Source organism: Phragmites australis, chromosome 13 (assembly GCF_958298935.1).
Source record: "Phragmites australis chromosome 13, lpPhrAust1.1, whole genome shotgun sequence".
Lineage (NCBI taxonomy): Eukaryota > Viridiplantae > Streptophyta > Magnoliopsida > Poales > Poaceae > Phragmites > Phragmites australis.
Genome location: NC_084933.1, coordinates 28,884,961 through 28,900,439, shown reverse-complemented (window position 1 = coordinate 28,900,439; position 15,479 = coordinate 28,884,961). Strand labels below are relative to the sequence as shown.

Below are 15,479 nucleotides of genomic sequence, written 5' to 3'. Positions count from 1 at the left end.
TGCATTTAACTCGAATTAATAAATGAGTTGCACGTTTTTCTTTTTTTTTAAACTTACTCTCCATGAAATATGATGCAAAGGATATTATTTTTGAAAAAAAAATTCACAAAAGGTCTTATAATTGTCTCTAGTTTTTTTTAGAATTTTTTGTGATTTTTTTAAAATTGTTTTGAATTTTTAGGGGTGTTTTTGCAACAAAATCAAACCTTGGGGGGTTTTTTGCAACAAAACAATTTTTGAGGGGGAAAGTCAAAATCCAAGTGACTTTTGAGGGGTTTTTTGTATTTATCCTAAAAAAAAGTAGTCAGTACAGTGATATAAGAAGTTTACCGCTTCTGCTGGAATCGGCCTTACGTCATAAACTCATGCTGATGGTTCATCAAGGGCTACTTAGAAAAGTTATCCTATCTATTTACACATCTCCAAACACAATACCTTGAGATTTCAAATGGTTAGATGTAAATCCGCATTCTCGCTTTAATGGAACTTGTGTTTTAGCTCGTCATGACCAGAAACCCATCCCAACAAATCAGCTAGCAGCCCATTAGAATTTAATTTCAGGCCTCTCTGTATCAACCTTGTACTCTATGGCTAAGTTCACATTAATTAACCGTGGAAAATTAACCATGATCTCCCATAAAAAGAAAATTGACCATGATCTCCATGTTTTAGGAAAAGACTGGACTTATCATATGGTGAAGGAAAGTGACAGCACAGTCCTCATTTCAGTTTAGCGGTTTCTACTCTACTAAACAGCCTGCTGCAGAAGAAGCATAACTCCAAACCTGGTATCGGCAAGGGATCATGGAAAGCTAATACCATCACTTGTACAGTAGTAGATAGGCGGTACATTCTCGTCCGGTTAGGGCAGGAGATCCGGTTTCTCAGGTTTACTGGTGGGTTCCGATAAACCGGTCAAAGCCACATTCATTCCAATTTTAAAATTTTTGCTTGAAATTTAAAATTTTGAAATTTTCGTTCGATAAAAACCAGTAAATCCAGTAAAATCTGTTTACTAAGAAATTAAACCTAGCAGATAGATGCGTACATAAGTAGGATTCGGGGTCCAGTTTCACCCACTACCAGAACACTTGGTAAATTTGATAATCTACATATCTACGTATGCTTCATGTAAATGCATACAAGCTGTAAGTGAGTCACAGCCTCACAGGTAGGTTCGAATGGCGTCTTTTGTCGTACATATTGCATCAGCAAATGTTTGAATTGAATACACAGCCCGTGGTATCCTGGAAACCATGTCCTACGGCGTCTGGTTTTCCCATAACATGGCTCTCATTTCGCTCCCACTCCAAGAACATGTGGAACAATCTACAGTTAACCCATGTGATTTAGTGCGTTTAGAACGGACTAGTTTACTCAAATCACTCACCACAAAGGCAAAAGATCCCTTATCCTGTTTGCTGAATATGCAAGGGCCACCACGAGTCCACAAGCTAAAGCAGCCAGTTTGCTTCCTAACTGGAAAACAAGTGTAGTTTGTATCCATCTCATCTTTGGAAGAGTTTTAGCTCTATACTACTATATTTCAGATTTAAGGTGGAATTGGTACCTGAAAGGGAATTAGCTCGAATAGTCTAGATACAGAGAAGTTGGCAACGGCAGGCACAGTGGTGATTGCTGCGCGGCAGACGCCCTTATCCTCCAGTTCTGCACTCGACGCGGGCCATCCTCAACAGACTGGCCTGTTTTCGCAGCGAATAAATCAATAAACAAGACGAGACAAGTGAGCCAATGGGCTGGTGGGGGAAAAAGCGTGGTGCGGTGGTCGGAGCACCCGGTATCGTGGGAAACCAACGTCTGCGGCCACCTGTTTCGCCCACCCCTTCGCAGCCTTCCTCCCGTATATTAACCCACTCACCCCCACTCACTTCTCCAACACAGCACAACATCACACACGGTCTCTCACTACACTACAGCGATCAGAAAGCGAGCTCTCTCTAGCCAAGACTCGTACCAAGCCCCGAGGAGGGTATGGCGGGTGCGGCAAAGGCATCGTGGATGGTGGCGATGAGCGTCGGGGCGGTGGAGGCCCTCAAGGACCAGGCGGGACTGCCGCTGGAACTACGCGCTGCGGTCCATCCACCGGAGCGCCAGGGCCAACGTGCGTAGCTTCTCGCAGGCTAAGAAGCTGGCCCCGGCGACAGAGAAGACGCAAGCGGACAAGGCCGAGGAGGGGATGAGGACGGTCATGTACCTCAGCTGCTGGGGACCTAATAACTAGCCATCGATCCTCTCCGTTTCAACTCACGTTCAGCAGCCGAGCTTGGCTTAGATCATGGCGGTTGCCCCCTGATTGTAATATATGATGATGATGATGAAAAATTCAGTCAGTAATTTGAGTATACGAATGCTTCTGCAGTTCTGCTACTCTACTGGCATGGAAATAAGAATGCTTTCAGTACATAACAACTTTTCCGTGTGGATCTGTGTTAAGACAGAACAATCCGTTATGACAAACATGAGATGATAATCTGAAATTCTGAATCCTGACGGGATCATGATTATGTTCATCAGGGCCAGCTAGCAGGCTTAAACCAAACGGTGTGCTGAATTTAGTTCCAGGCCATCTCGGATCAGGAGCCCCTCTTCTATTCCTGAGCTAGACCACACTAATTAATCATGGTCTCCAAGTTTTAGGTGGATGGAAAGCGGCAGCAGAGTCTCCGCATCCTTTTACAGTTTCTACCCTGTACTAAACGACCAGCTGCCGTGCCGTAGTCCATAGCTCTAGGCAAGGGATCACGAAAGGCAAAAATGGTCGTGGGAACCAATACTGTCACTGAACATAGATGCGTACCTAAGCAGGAATTAGAGCGGACACCATGTCATAGAGCCCCTTGTTTTACCCTGCTCGTGTCCCATAACATGGCTCTCGATCCACGAGCATGTGGTGACTAACGATCTGCAGTTAAACCCAGGCGATTCAGTGCGTTAAAAAATGACTATACTACTTTTATCACTCACCAAGAAATGCGAGAAGCTTGGTGGATGCAGCTCGCCTCAGGTGAGTTAATTTGGCAGATCTTTACGGTGTAAATTAATTACCTTAACGTACCCATCGACCCTTTTTATTTCGATCACGATACTTTTTTAAATTAAGTATCAACAGGAGTGCTATCAAACACCTTACATTGAATCGATTTCGTGCCAAAATCACAAGGAATCACTCTCACGTTTTGTACTGCGAGATGAGAGCCGAAAAATCTAGCTTCCACCGATTCTCGGTTGATTCTCCTCAATTTCAACACAATCTTCTCTCAGAAATCACTTCCACCACTAACATACCAAATGATTTCACAAACAGAATCACTTTCATCATAGAAACTACTTCCACCACAAAATCACTTCACCATAGAATCAGAAAGTTGGAGAGCACTACCAAATAGGCCTTAAGTGTGACGCAGCCTGCATGCGCTGATCATGCATTGTTGAGCTCGGGACTGTAAGCCAACAGTGCGGAGGACCTCCGTCTTGGTGATTCATTGCAACAGTGTGTTTTGACACAAAAAGATGCCACGTCAAACACCGAGTATTTCATATGCAATTTCCAGCAAATAGCACTCAAGATACCCTAGTTGTAGCGTTATGTCGTCGGACCTCCGTCGTCACTCACGCTCAAAAGAAATCTGTCGGAGGGTTAACTCTTATCACAGGGATCCTGGGGGACCTCTTTTTGAGATTCGGCCGGGGGTGATTCTGAATATGTTTGCAGGAGAAATAAATGGATGTAAATGCGATGGCAGGTGGGATGATCTAATGCAGAACGCAATAAATGCAGTGGAGGGATTTTTAGACAGATTCAAGCCACACTGAGCGTAATACCCTACTCCTGTGTGGATGCTATAAATGCCCTGAGAAAGCCTCTCAGGAATGTGCTGGTTACAAGAATGTTTGTCTATCCTAGAGCTTCGAGCTCTTTGTTCTTCGGTGGTCTCAACTTCTATGCTTGTACGAATGTGTTTTTTAAGTCTTGGTGTCTGCACTCTCTGAGAGTGTGAGAGTTCGAGCGTTGTCCTCGGTTCAACTGAATCAACTCACCTTTGTCCGTGCTCGCCGGCTCCCTTAAATACTCGCCGGAGGTAGCGTGTCCCGAAAAGGATGGCACGAGTTCTAAGACGCCATAAATGGAAAGGCAGTCATCATGGGCTCGCCAGCGCGAAGTGACAGGGGGTTGAAAATGCGCCCCCCACCCGGTCTTCGATCGTTATGATGGTGCTGGCAACGGGCGCCGTGGAGAGGGCCCACCAGGCAGCCGCGATGTTATCCCGATGCGCGTCGGATGACGTGGGATGGGACCCGTGCATTAAATGTCCCCACGCCCTTCTGCCAGAATGTGGCAGGGACTGACACCGAGCATGGCAGGAGCAGTTGGAGGTGACAGGCCACACGCCCTTTTAAATGCGGCATCGGGCTTTTCGTAGGCTGACACCTCACCGCTGGACCCCTGTGGGGGCCACCGACGAAGGACTTCTTGGACCGTCGGGGAACCGAGTGCTCGGGGGTCACTGTTCACTTCCTCGAGCACTCTCTCCCGAAAACGCCATCTCTTGATCCTCGAGGAACCGAGTGCTCGGGAGCCACTATTCACGGCACCGTGGATGGTGGCGATGAGCGTGGACGCGGTGGAGGCCCTCAAAGACCAGGCCGGGCTTTGCCGCTGGAACTACGCGCTACGCTCCATCCACCGGAGCGCCAAGGCCAACGTGCATAGCTTCTCACAGGCCAAGAAGCTGACCCCGGCGGCGGAGAAGAGGCAAGCGGACAAGGTCGAGGAGGGGATGAGGACGGTCATGTACCTCAGCTGCTGGGGGCCTAATAACTAGAGCTTCAGCCGTCTCTGTTTCGGTTTTCAGCAACCGAGCTTGGCTTGAGACTTGGCCGTTTGCCTCCTGATTGTAATATACGATGATGATGAAAATTTCCGTCACTCGAGTATATGAATGCCTCTGCATTTGTACATTTGTACTTGCTAACTTGCCTGGAAATCAGAGCTCTGAGCTCATAACAAGAGTCTCGTGTGGTTAGATACTTTGATATGCTGAAGCAGAACAAGCGTTCATGGTAAATAGGATATGGTAATCTGAAGTTTTAACTCTGCTTGTTGATGACAACAACAAATTAGCTCTCGGAAAAAATGATACGAAAAAAATTCTTACATCACAAACTCATGCTGATGGTTCATCAAGAACTAACTAACAAAGTTATGAGTTTAATTTCGGGACTCTCTGTATCAGCCTTGTACTCTTTGGCTAGGCCACATTAATTAGCCATGATCTCCCATCAAAAGAAAATTAACCATGATCTCCATGTTTTAGGGAAAGAGTGGACTTATCATATGGTGAAGGAAAGTGACAGCACAGTCCTCATTTCAGTTTGGCGGTTTATACTTTACTAAACAGCATGCGGCAGAAGAACCATGCTCCCTCCGTTTCGTAATATTTATTCATAATCTCGAGAGTATTTGTCTCAAATTATTTATCTATTGCGGTAACCAAGGATGCTTTATGATCTATTTTTTCGCTATGCACTTGAGTGCATAAAGCATATATTTACTCAACGTTGGTGAGTTCTTGCTCTTATCCTTGTATTGATTAGAGGTAGTATGGTCATCTCAGTGTATTTTCATTCAATTTTAGTATTTTTTGGTTTGTACACAATAATTGACGTAGATAAACATTACGAAATAGAGAGAGTAACTCCAAACTCAAGCTAGCTTAGCTAGTTTGTTTCCTGATTGAAAAAGTTAGTGTAGTCAATATTTGATAGAGTAAACTAAACTTGATTCGAAGAAGAAAAAGCCAAACTAATCAACTAAATTTATCTACTCTAGTCCATGCAATGACGGAATCAGTCTCTCGAGCTGGAGCTGGAACTGGAGCTGGAAGGCAGGGGTAAGCTGCACGTCTGAGCAGTGGCCTGCGTGTAGAGTGTGACGCGGCCTGCAAGCGCCGATCATGCGCGGCAGAGCTCAGGACTGTAAGCCGACAGTGTTGAGAACCTCCGTTCCGGTGATTCATTGCAACGGTGCTGCGTGGCATCCGGTGCTGCAGTTGCAGTGGCACGCGTCCTTGCCGGGTCCTGCAGCAGATAAGCCGCTCTGTTCTCCCCACGAATTAACAAGACGACGGCCTGTATGGGCGCCCGCGCCACTGGTCCAGGACGAAAGCGAGGCGCTGCGTAAACAACCAGTGGGAGAGCCCCCGGTATCCCGAGAAACCGGGCCTTCTATTGGCAGTCCCTATCTAATTTCACAAGAGGCCATGGTCCAGTTAGGCAGAGGATCATGGGAGGCAGAGCTTGTATTCCATTCAAAGAAAACAAGACTAGTATCCGACAACGGGTGGATCATGAAAGGCTAAGGATAATCACTAAAAGCTAAAAGCTAAAAAGAGCTGTCACTAAGCACTGATGCGTGCTGTATATTTAGGATCCACCCACCGAACAGTCGAACACTGCAATATGTAATTAAATTTGATATTTCCGTACGAAATGTATGAATCATGTAACTGCCACTGCCAGGGACGGCTGTGACTGCGAGTCATAGGCCACAGCACAGATTTCTTCCAGTGGGGGTTTTGTCTCATACGTTGCATCAGCAAACGTTTCTGGAGTACACAGACCATGGTAATGCTTGCCATGGAAACAATGCTCCGTAGCCCCTGGTTTCATCTACAGGACAGTGCATAGGGGTCCACAAGCCTACTTCACTTTATTCTTGAAATATAAGTGCACCTGTATAGAGGAAAGTGCATAGGGGTCCACAAGCCTACTTCACTTTATTCTTGAAATATAAGTGCAGCTGTATAGAGGAAAAAACAGCAATAACGGTTTTTTTAACAAAGATGAAGTGCTTGTGTGTGTGGGTAGCGCACAGAAAACTAGAGATACCGTGTATCAGTAAGCACCAGTTCGTTAGGCCTGGCATTTGATCGTTTGCTTTATCAGTCTGGGGATCTTGTCTGCCGTACACATGACCGCGACGAAACATCGGCACACGCTCAAGGCCTGGGTGCCTGAGTTGGACACGGCTGGAAAAAGTGCAGGCCGAACACACAGCAAAGTGGCTGGGCAGCTTGGCAGCACATTGATAAGTGACAGCACAGGCAGCGCGCCGCATTTTCTAGCAGCCGGAGAGGCAGTTAGACCTCGGCGTCCGCGCCCAACCTCAGCCGCGCCACCGGAACCCGGTTTTCGGGAGCCCCCCACTGATTTCCACGCGCGAGCGAGCCCAAAACCACGCGCGCGTTCGGACGGGCTCGGCAGCGACGGCACACTCCCGGCCCCGGCAAACTTGCAACCCAACTCGTCGCTATAAAACCACCAGCTGGACGAGTAGACGACGCCATTTTGTGAGCTAACAGCCTAACACATCACCAAGCAAGGTACTTCCATTATCCAAAGAAAACCGAACAAGGCAGTCGATCAGCACCGAGTCATCGTCACGAGTGGGCATGGCGAGCGGCGGCGGGAAGGCGAAGGCGGCGATGGGCATGGGCACGGTGGAGGCGCTCAAGGACCAGGCCGGCATGTGCCACTGGAACTACGCGTTCAGGTCCGCCCAGCAGCGCGTCCGAGGCGCGGCCGCGGGGAACGGCTCCAGCTGCGGTAGGAGTGACGCGCATGCGCTGCCTTCCGCCGCGAGGAGGAAGGCGAAGCAGCAGGAGGAGGAGCTCCGGACAGTCATGTACCTCAGCAACTGGGGGCCCAACAACTAGCGAGCTGAGGATCACTTAGATTAGGTGCTAGCATAAAATTACCAGTTTTTTTTTTTTTGCGGGGAAAATTACTAGTTTGTTTTACGACCAGTTTGTGTGGGCGGATGAATCATCCAACATGTATAGATGAGCATGTGTGCGCCAGAAAGTTGATGAACATGGCATACTCCATTGAGCAAGAGCTTGGTTTTGCACAAATTTGTCCCCGCCTCTACGTTTTTGCCTTGGCATATTTGCATCCGGAAGGAACTCAAAAGGTTATTCCTGTCTCATGTAGCGTCGCGTAAGTACCTGACCTTTATACGATCCGTTCTAATTGGCCAATACGGAGAAGAGTGGTAGTTGCTATATTTCAAATAACTGTTTTTCAATTTCTTTCAATTGACAGCCCCCAGCCGGTGCACCTTGATCCTACCGTCCATATGGTCACGCTAACCAATCTATTTTCACACAACCCATCGCCGACACCGCCTATTAATTATCATCCACCACCCATGCCGCTCCGCCGGTCACCCACCTACTCCGGCAGTCCAACCGGCCTCCAAGGACCCCCCCTAAGACCGGCATCAAGGCAAACCACCTAATCCCGAAAACCTAACCTCTCTGTCGATTCTTCGTTGACCGTGAGCAGCGTGATTTCTAATGTAGAGAATTCTGCGAGCTTTCAACTTTCACTGATGCTTTCATTGCTTGCCGCGTTGTACTATTCTAGCTCTCCAGTTACATCCATTCGTTCACGAGACCGAATTTTGATAAGAAAAGTCCCCATCTACCGCACCCACCATATTGTTTTACTTGTGTGCTGAAACCTGCAAGTGGCACAAGGAAGCAAAACAAGGACACATCACGCTCCACTCTATCACGTTCAATATGACAATACTACACTCCACTCCAGCACAACCAATATGACAACACTGATCAAGGCGTTCTGTGGGTGCAAAGGGGCTGCGGAAGCACAGGCGATTAGCAAACTAATATGTCACAAGCATTTCACTAAACATCTTATAGGTACAAACATGAAACATCACATATGCTTCAAATCAATTTACCACAAGCTATCCAATAAATCAACAAGCATACACTTGTAGCAATTAGGCCACTACACCATCAATCCCCATGATCCCATCATCAACATATCAAAGAACATATTCATGCCTCATTTGACAACTAACCATATACCATAAACTTGAGAGGTGGCACCAATAGCAAGTAAGATGGTAACTTAATCAACACATATGGCAAAAGTAATACCAAAACGAGAGTAGACACCAAGATTTACGTGGAAACCCCCTGTGGGGAAAAATCATGAGCGGCAACAAGCAAGCAATCTATTATAAAGATGAAATACAAGAGGTGGGAGCCAATAAGAGAGGAGAGTCTCTAAATCCCCCATAAATTTCACTCTTGAATGGTTCGACTTGGTGGATCTAACTCTCTCCTCTCTATTCATAACCCTAGCTCTCTCTCAACCAAAAGAACTCTCTCTTTTTCAAATGAGCTCACACATTACAAGAGAATACCCCTTCAAGTTATATTCTGGAGTTCGTAGGTTCCAACGGTCTAACCACCACATCTATCGGTCTGATTCCAGAAACTTTTCGACCTGATCTGAAGCATCAATGGTGAAATTGGAGCTAGACAATATCACAATTCTCTACCTCAGCGATAATTGAACCATAGAGCCAACACATCAAGCTTATTGATGCTAAAAGTTCAATCTTCAAATGCTTCATCATTAAGTGACCCAATTAATATAAAAAAACTCATCACCTCTAATGCTCCACATAGAGCTAACTCAGGCAAGCACGAATACCAATCAAGTCCAAGTAATACACAAGCTTGGCCTTTAGGACCACTTTGGTTAACCTATAAGCCGAGTTATCTTTTGTGTCAATTTTCTTAACATACAAAGCTTTCTTTTCACATGAAGGTGAATAAAGAAATTGTGCACATCAATATGCTTGGTTCTCTCATGAAACTTTTCATCTTTTGCAAGGTGAATCGTACTTTGATTATCACAAAAGACAACACGATCAACTTGCTCAATGCCCAAATCACCAAGAAAACCATGCAGCAAAATAGCCTCCTTCACTATCTCAGGCAAAGACATAAACTCTGCTTCTATGGTGGATAATGCAATAGTATGCTGCAAGATTACCCTCTAGCTAACACAAAGACCCACAAAGCTGAAATACATAACCAGTGATGGAGCGCCTCTCGTCACAAAATTTGAATCAAAATAACCAAACTTGTTCTGAATTTGCTACCCTTTGACCAAACACCAAACCATATTTTTTTTGCCTCTAAGATACCGAAGGATCCACTGTATTGTCTTCTAATATTCTTTGTCTGACTTTGACATAAAATATCTCACTACACTAACTACATGTACAATATCATGACGTGTGTAAACCATAGCATACAGATAATGCAATAGTGTGCTGCAAGATTACCCTCCAGCTAACACAAAGACCCACAAAGTTGAAATACATAACCAGTGATGGAGCGCCTCTTGTCACAAAATTTGAATCAAAATAACCAAACTTGTTCCGGATTTGCTACCCTTTGACCAAACACCAAACCATATTTTTTTTTTGCCTCTAAGATATCGAATGATCCACTGTATTGTCTTCTAATATTCTTTATCTGGCTTTGACATAAAACATCTCACAACACTAACTACATGTACAATATCATGACGTGTGTAAACCATAGCATACATCAAATTGCCAACTGCATAGGCATAAGGAACTTTAAACATCGACCTTTCCTCCTCTGCATCCAATGGCCCTAACGAAGTTGACAACCTGAAATAAACAGCTAATGGACTAGAAACGGGTTTCTCCTGTGACATGTGAAAACAATGCAAAACCTTCTCAATATACCAACTCTGTGAAAGCCAAAGTCAGCCTTGGGACAAGTCACAACAAATATCCATACCCAATAACCTCCTAATTGCACCCAAATCCTTTATCCCAAACTCACCCTTAAGCATGGCCTTTGTGTTTATCAATAGCAGAACGACTCTTTCCTGCAATAAGGATGTCATCAACATAATACAACATATACACCCTTGAGCCATCTTTAAGTACCTGCTGAAACTCACAAGCATCATATGAACTTATTTCAAATCCATGGCTACTAACATAAGATTCAAAATGATAATAACATTGCCTTGGAGACTTCTTCAAACCATACAATGACTTCTTTAGCAAACAAACGTGGTTTTCTTTGCCTCCAACCGCAAAACCTTTTGGTTGTGCCATAAAGATCTCCTCCTCAAGCTCACTATAAAGATACATTGTCTTTACATCCATTTGCTCTAATTCCAAATTAAATAGCTAATAAAACCCGAATCGAAGTATGCTTCACAACTAGAGAGAATACCTCATGATAATCAATTTATTCCTTCTGACTGAAGCCCTTCATTACCAATCTAGCTTTGTACCTTGGAACATCAACTCCTGAAGAAGCATCTTTAAGCTTAAATACCTATTTACAACCAACAATCTTGCGCCTTTTAGGTGACAACACCAAGTCCCAAGTGTGATTCTTGTGCAATGATTTCATCTCCTCTGTCATAGCCTGGACCCAACTAGCTACCTGAGGACTACAAACTGTCTCTCTGTAAGTGCTAGGCTCATCATGCTCAATATCCGCAGCAACTGTCAAAGCGAAAGCAGCTGTGTCTGCCTCTCTCGCAACTAGTGTGACCTACTGTCCGTAGTGTTGTGGTGGTCTCGTTGATCATTGAATACGATGTGCTGTAGGAGAGTATAAAGCCTTTAAAGCTCCACCTAAAATTCTATCCTCTGACTAACTATCAGTTGCATCTGACTCATTATCTGCCTCATCTGTGTAATCCTGAACACCCTCTGCAGACTCTGACAATAATGGCTGCCCTTGTTACCGACTGTCAATTGTAGTAGACTTGATCACTAGAGTCTCCACCTCAAATGTTACCCTTTATGCTATCCGCTCGGCCTCTGAACCACCACCTGTAGAAGTTTCACCTGGAGTAGAAGCCTCTTCCAACTACCAATAAGTTGGAGTAACGATCACCATCTCATCAAAGGTCACATCTCTGCTGACTATCATCTTAGGAGGTCTAGAATCTTTACACCACAAATGATACCTCTTAACTCAATCATCATAACCAAGGAAGACACACTTTAATGCTCGAGGTTCCAACTTGTTCTGACGAATGTGAGCATATGTCGGACAACCAAATATCCTTAAGTGATCATACTGATGTGGCTTGCCAGACCACACCTCCTCTGGTGTCTTACACTCAACAGCTGTCGAAGGCAAGCGTTTAACTAAATAGCATGATGTGTAACTTGCCTCTGTCTAAAGACTCTGTGGTTGTCCGGCTTGAGAGAGCATGAAACGAGTTCTCTCCAATAGTGTCCTATTCATGTGTTCCGCTACTCTATTCTGCTGTGGAGTACCAACTGTGGTGTAGTGTCAAATAATACCGGCGTCCCGCTAATACTTCTCCAACTCTCTCGAGCGGAACTCAGTGACATTGTCTGATCTCAGATATTTGACCTGCCTTTCTATTTGTGTTTCCACCATAGCCTTCCATTGATGGAAACAAACAAATATCTCATCCCTGGACTTTAGGATGTAGACCCAAACCTTCATGCTGAAATCATCCACGAAGGTTAGTAAATATTTTCCACCTCCAATAGAAGTAACCGGTGTATCACCCCACAAATTAGTATGCACATAGTAAAGAATGGCCCTAGTCGTGTGAACAGACCTGCTGAACCTCAAATGAGTTTGCTTCCCAAAGATGCAATGCTCATAGAACTGCAAATTATATGTCTTTCGACTGCCCAATAGACCATGACATATCAACTCTAACATACCACGCTCTAACATGTGCCCCAATTTCATATACCATAATGTAGTCATAGTGTCATTATCCATCTGGGAATAAGAAGCCACTAGAGCTGACCCACTAAGCAAACTACTCTGCAAGAAATACAAATCATTTGTATCTGAAGTAGTAAGAGCCTTCATCATACACAAGTCACAAACTTGTAGCCTTTCCGATCAATTGCCTTGAAAGAGATCAAATTCCTTTTCAGCACAACCACATGACAAATATCTGTGAGTGTGCGAACAATACCATCAAACATCTTGAATCTGACTGTGCCAATACCAACAACTCTGCACTTTGAGTTATTGCCCATAGAAACTGAACCACAATTCATAGGCTCATAAGTGGCAAATCACTTTCTGTGCTGACACATATGATAAGAGCAAACAGAATCAAGAACCCAACTAGTACTGAAACTCATATCACAACTAGCTGATGCACTAGAAGAACAATGCCCAATTGACGAAACATCTGCACTGACAACAAGTAACTCACCAGACTCAACCGAATCACCATCTGCAACTGCCACAATAGCTGAAGAATCTTCACCCTTACTGCCATAATTTTGTTTGTCCCTCTTTTTCTTCAATTCAGGACAATCTCATTTGATATGGCTCAAATCCTTGCAATAGTTGCAACGGATACCTTTCTTGCCCGAACGTGATTTGAACGACTCTTTGATTTCCTTCTAACACTGCTAGTAAATCACCACCACTATGACCACATTCTATGGACCTCCTATGTGACACAACAAGATCCTCATCCTCACCATGGCCCTCCATACGAGTCTTCTTAAGTAAATCCTTTGACAAAAGTATATAATTAGCATCATCTATAGAAATAGAATCTGTACCATAAAGAATTTGGTCTCTAATGCCATCATATGAATTTGGTAGTGAACACAAGAAAAAAATAGCCAAATGTTCCTTGTTCATAGAGTTGCCCGTAATTTGATAGTCAAGCACCATTTTATTGAATTCATCAATATATATGCTTGATAGGAGTGCCTTCTTGCATATGCGTCCTAAACAAGCGTATCATGAGGTAAAAATGACTTGAGAGTGACTTGTCCAAATATAGAGCTTTCAATTTCTTCCAAAGGGCTACATCAGTCTTCTCCTCACAAACTTGCCTCAACACATTATCTGCAAGAGCCAAACGGAGCACTGCTAATAGTTTCTTATCTATCTTCTTCATCTCATCTCTGAAAGTGGTTGCCAAATCTGGATCACCTTCTTCTAAAGCATTGTTTAAACCCTTATCAACCAACACAGATTGTATTTTTACTTGCCATAACCGAAAGTCACCATTGCCGTTAAACTTACTCACTTCCAAACTTGACATTTTAAAGCAAAACAACAACTAAACAAATGTTTTTGATATAACACGACTCTAATACCATTTGTAGGTACAAAGGGGCAGTGAAAGCGCAAGCGATTAGCAAACTAATATGTCACAAGCATTTCACTGAACACCATGTAGGTACAAACATGAAACATCACCTATGCTTCAAACCAATTGACCACAAGCTGTCCAATGAATCAATAACCATACACTTGTAGCAATTAGGCAACTATACCATCAATCCCCATGATCCCATCATCAACATATCAAAGAACACATTCATGCCTCATATGACAACTAGCCATATACCATGAACTTGAGAGATGACACCAATAGCAAACAAGATGATAACTTAATCAATACATATGACAAAAGCAATACTAAAATGAGAGTAGACAACAAGATTTATACGAAAACCTCTTACCGAAAAAAACCATAGGTGGCGACGAGTAAACAATCCATTATAAAGATGAAGTACAAGAGGTAAGAGCCAACAAGAGAGGAGAGGCTCTAAATTCCCTACAAATTTCACTCTTGAATATTTGAATTTAGTGGACCTAACTCTTTCTCCTCTCTACTCCTAACCCTAGCTCTCTCTCAACCAAAAGAACTCTTTTTTTTTTCAAATGAGCTCACACATTATAAGAGAATATCCCTTCGAGATATGTTCTGGAATTCACATGTTCCAGCGGTCTGATAGCTAGGCTCTCCGTCTGACCACCAGAAATATTTTGACTCTGCGTTTTAGCTGTCTAACCGTCACATCTACCGGTCTGACCGCTGAAACTTTTTGACTTGGTTTGAAGCATCAATGATAAAATAGGAGCTAGACAATATCACATGTTTCCATCATGGGCGGACCCACGTTAAAGATGGAGGGCGCACAAGACACTGAGTAATTTTATATTTTTCAATGATATATCATATATATCAAGCCTATAGAACACTACTAATCTAGCAAATAGAACACTTGAACCTCTAGCTAATAAAAATGACATCTAACCATTTTGTTTTTGGTCTGTCACTGGTTTTCATCCAAACTTCCCTACCAGATTCCTTCCGCACAGGCTGATCATGCTTTACTACTCCCTCCTACAAGTTGTGTGCATGCACCAAGCACCATTTCCATTCTTGTTCTCACGCGGCAAATTGCACAGTCCGCTAGTGGCTCAAAATCCGGTCGGTTGCAGGAGTGGCCATCTCATCCTCCAACCGTGACCACCTGCAAAGCCTCCCACATATTTGCGCACACCGAAAAAGAAAATTATGGACTAAAACCGCGCGCTGAGCCGCTCAATTGTAATGTTTTGGAACCAGTAGACCACTGCGCTCTCGCTTGCATATATAACTACCAGTCCACCGTCTGCCCTGAGCAAGTTGTTCAAGGTAGCAACAAGATTTTTTTTTTAACGAACGACACCAAACAATTCCCATTTGTATTGATATAGTAGAAAAAAATACAAAAGTATAGCTTTGTGAAGCTATAATCAGAAAAGGAGAAAACAAAATAA

The 15,479-nt window shown here is 44.0% G+C and overlaps 1 protein-coding gene and 1 pseudogene across 1 annotated transcript; both read left to right on the top strand.

Moving 5' to 3' along the window:
* The first annotated feature begins 1,732 nt into the window (after window positions 1-1,732).
* LOC133888815 (uncharacterized) lies at window positions 1,733-2,430 on the top strand (annotated as a pseudogene).
* A 4,904-nt stretch (window positions 2,431-7,334) lies between these two features.
* Window positions 7,335-7,934, top strand: LOC133888937 (uncharacterized). The gene has a single exon (XM_062329337.1). It carries the CDS (start codon window positions 7,473-7,475, stop codon window positions 7,734-7,736), a length of 264 nt encoding a protein of 87 aa, XP_062185321.1. The 5' UTR covers window positions 7,335-7,472; the 3' UTR covers window positions 7,737-7,934.
* The last annotated feature ends 7,545 nt before the right edge of the window (window positions 7,935-15,479 follow it).

What these genes read in the sequence shown, in the direction of transcription:
- LOC133888937 (XM_062329337.1), top strand. Translation starts at nt 7,473, where the DNA reads ATGGCGAGCGGCGGCGGGAAGGCGAAGGCGGCGATGGGCATGGGCACG.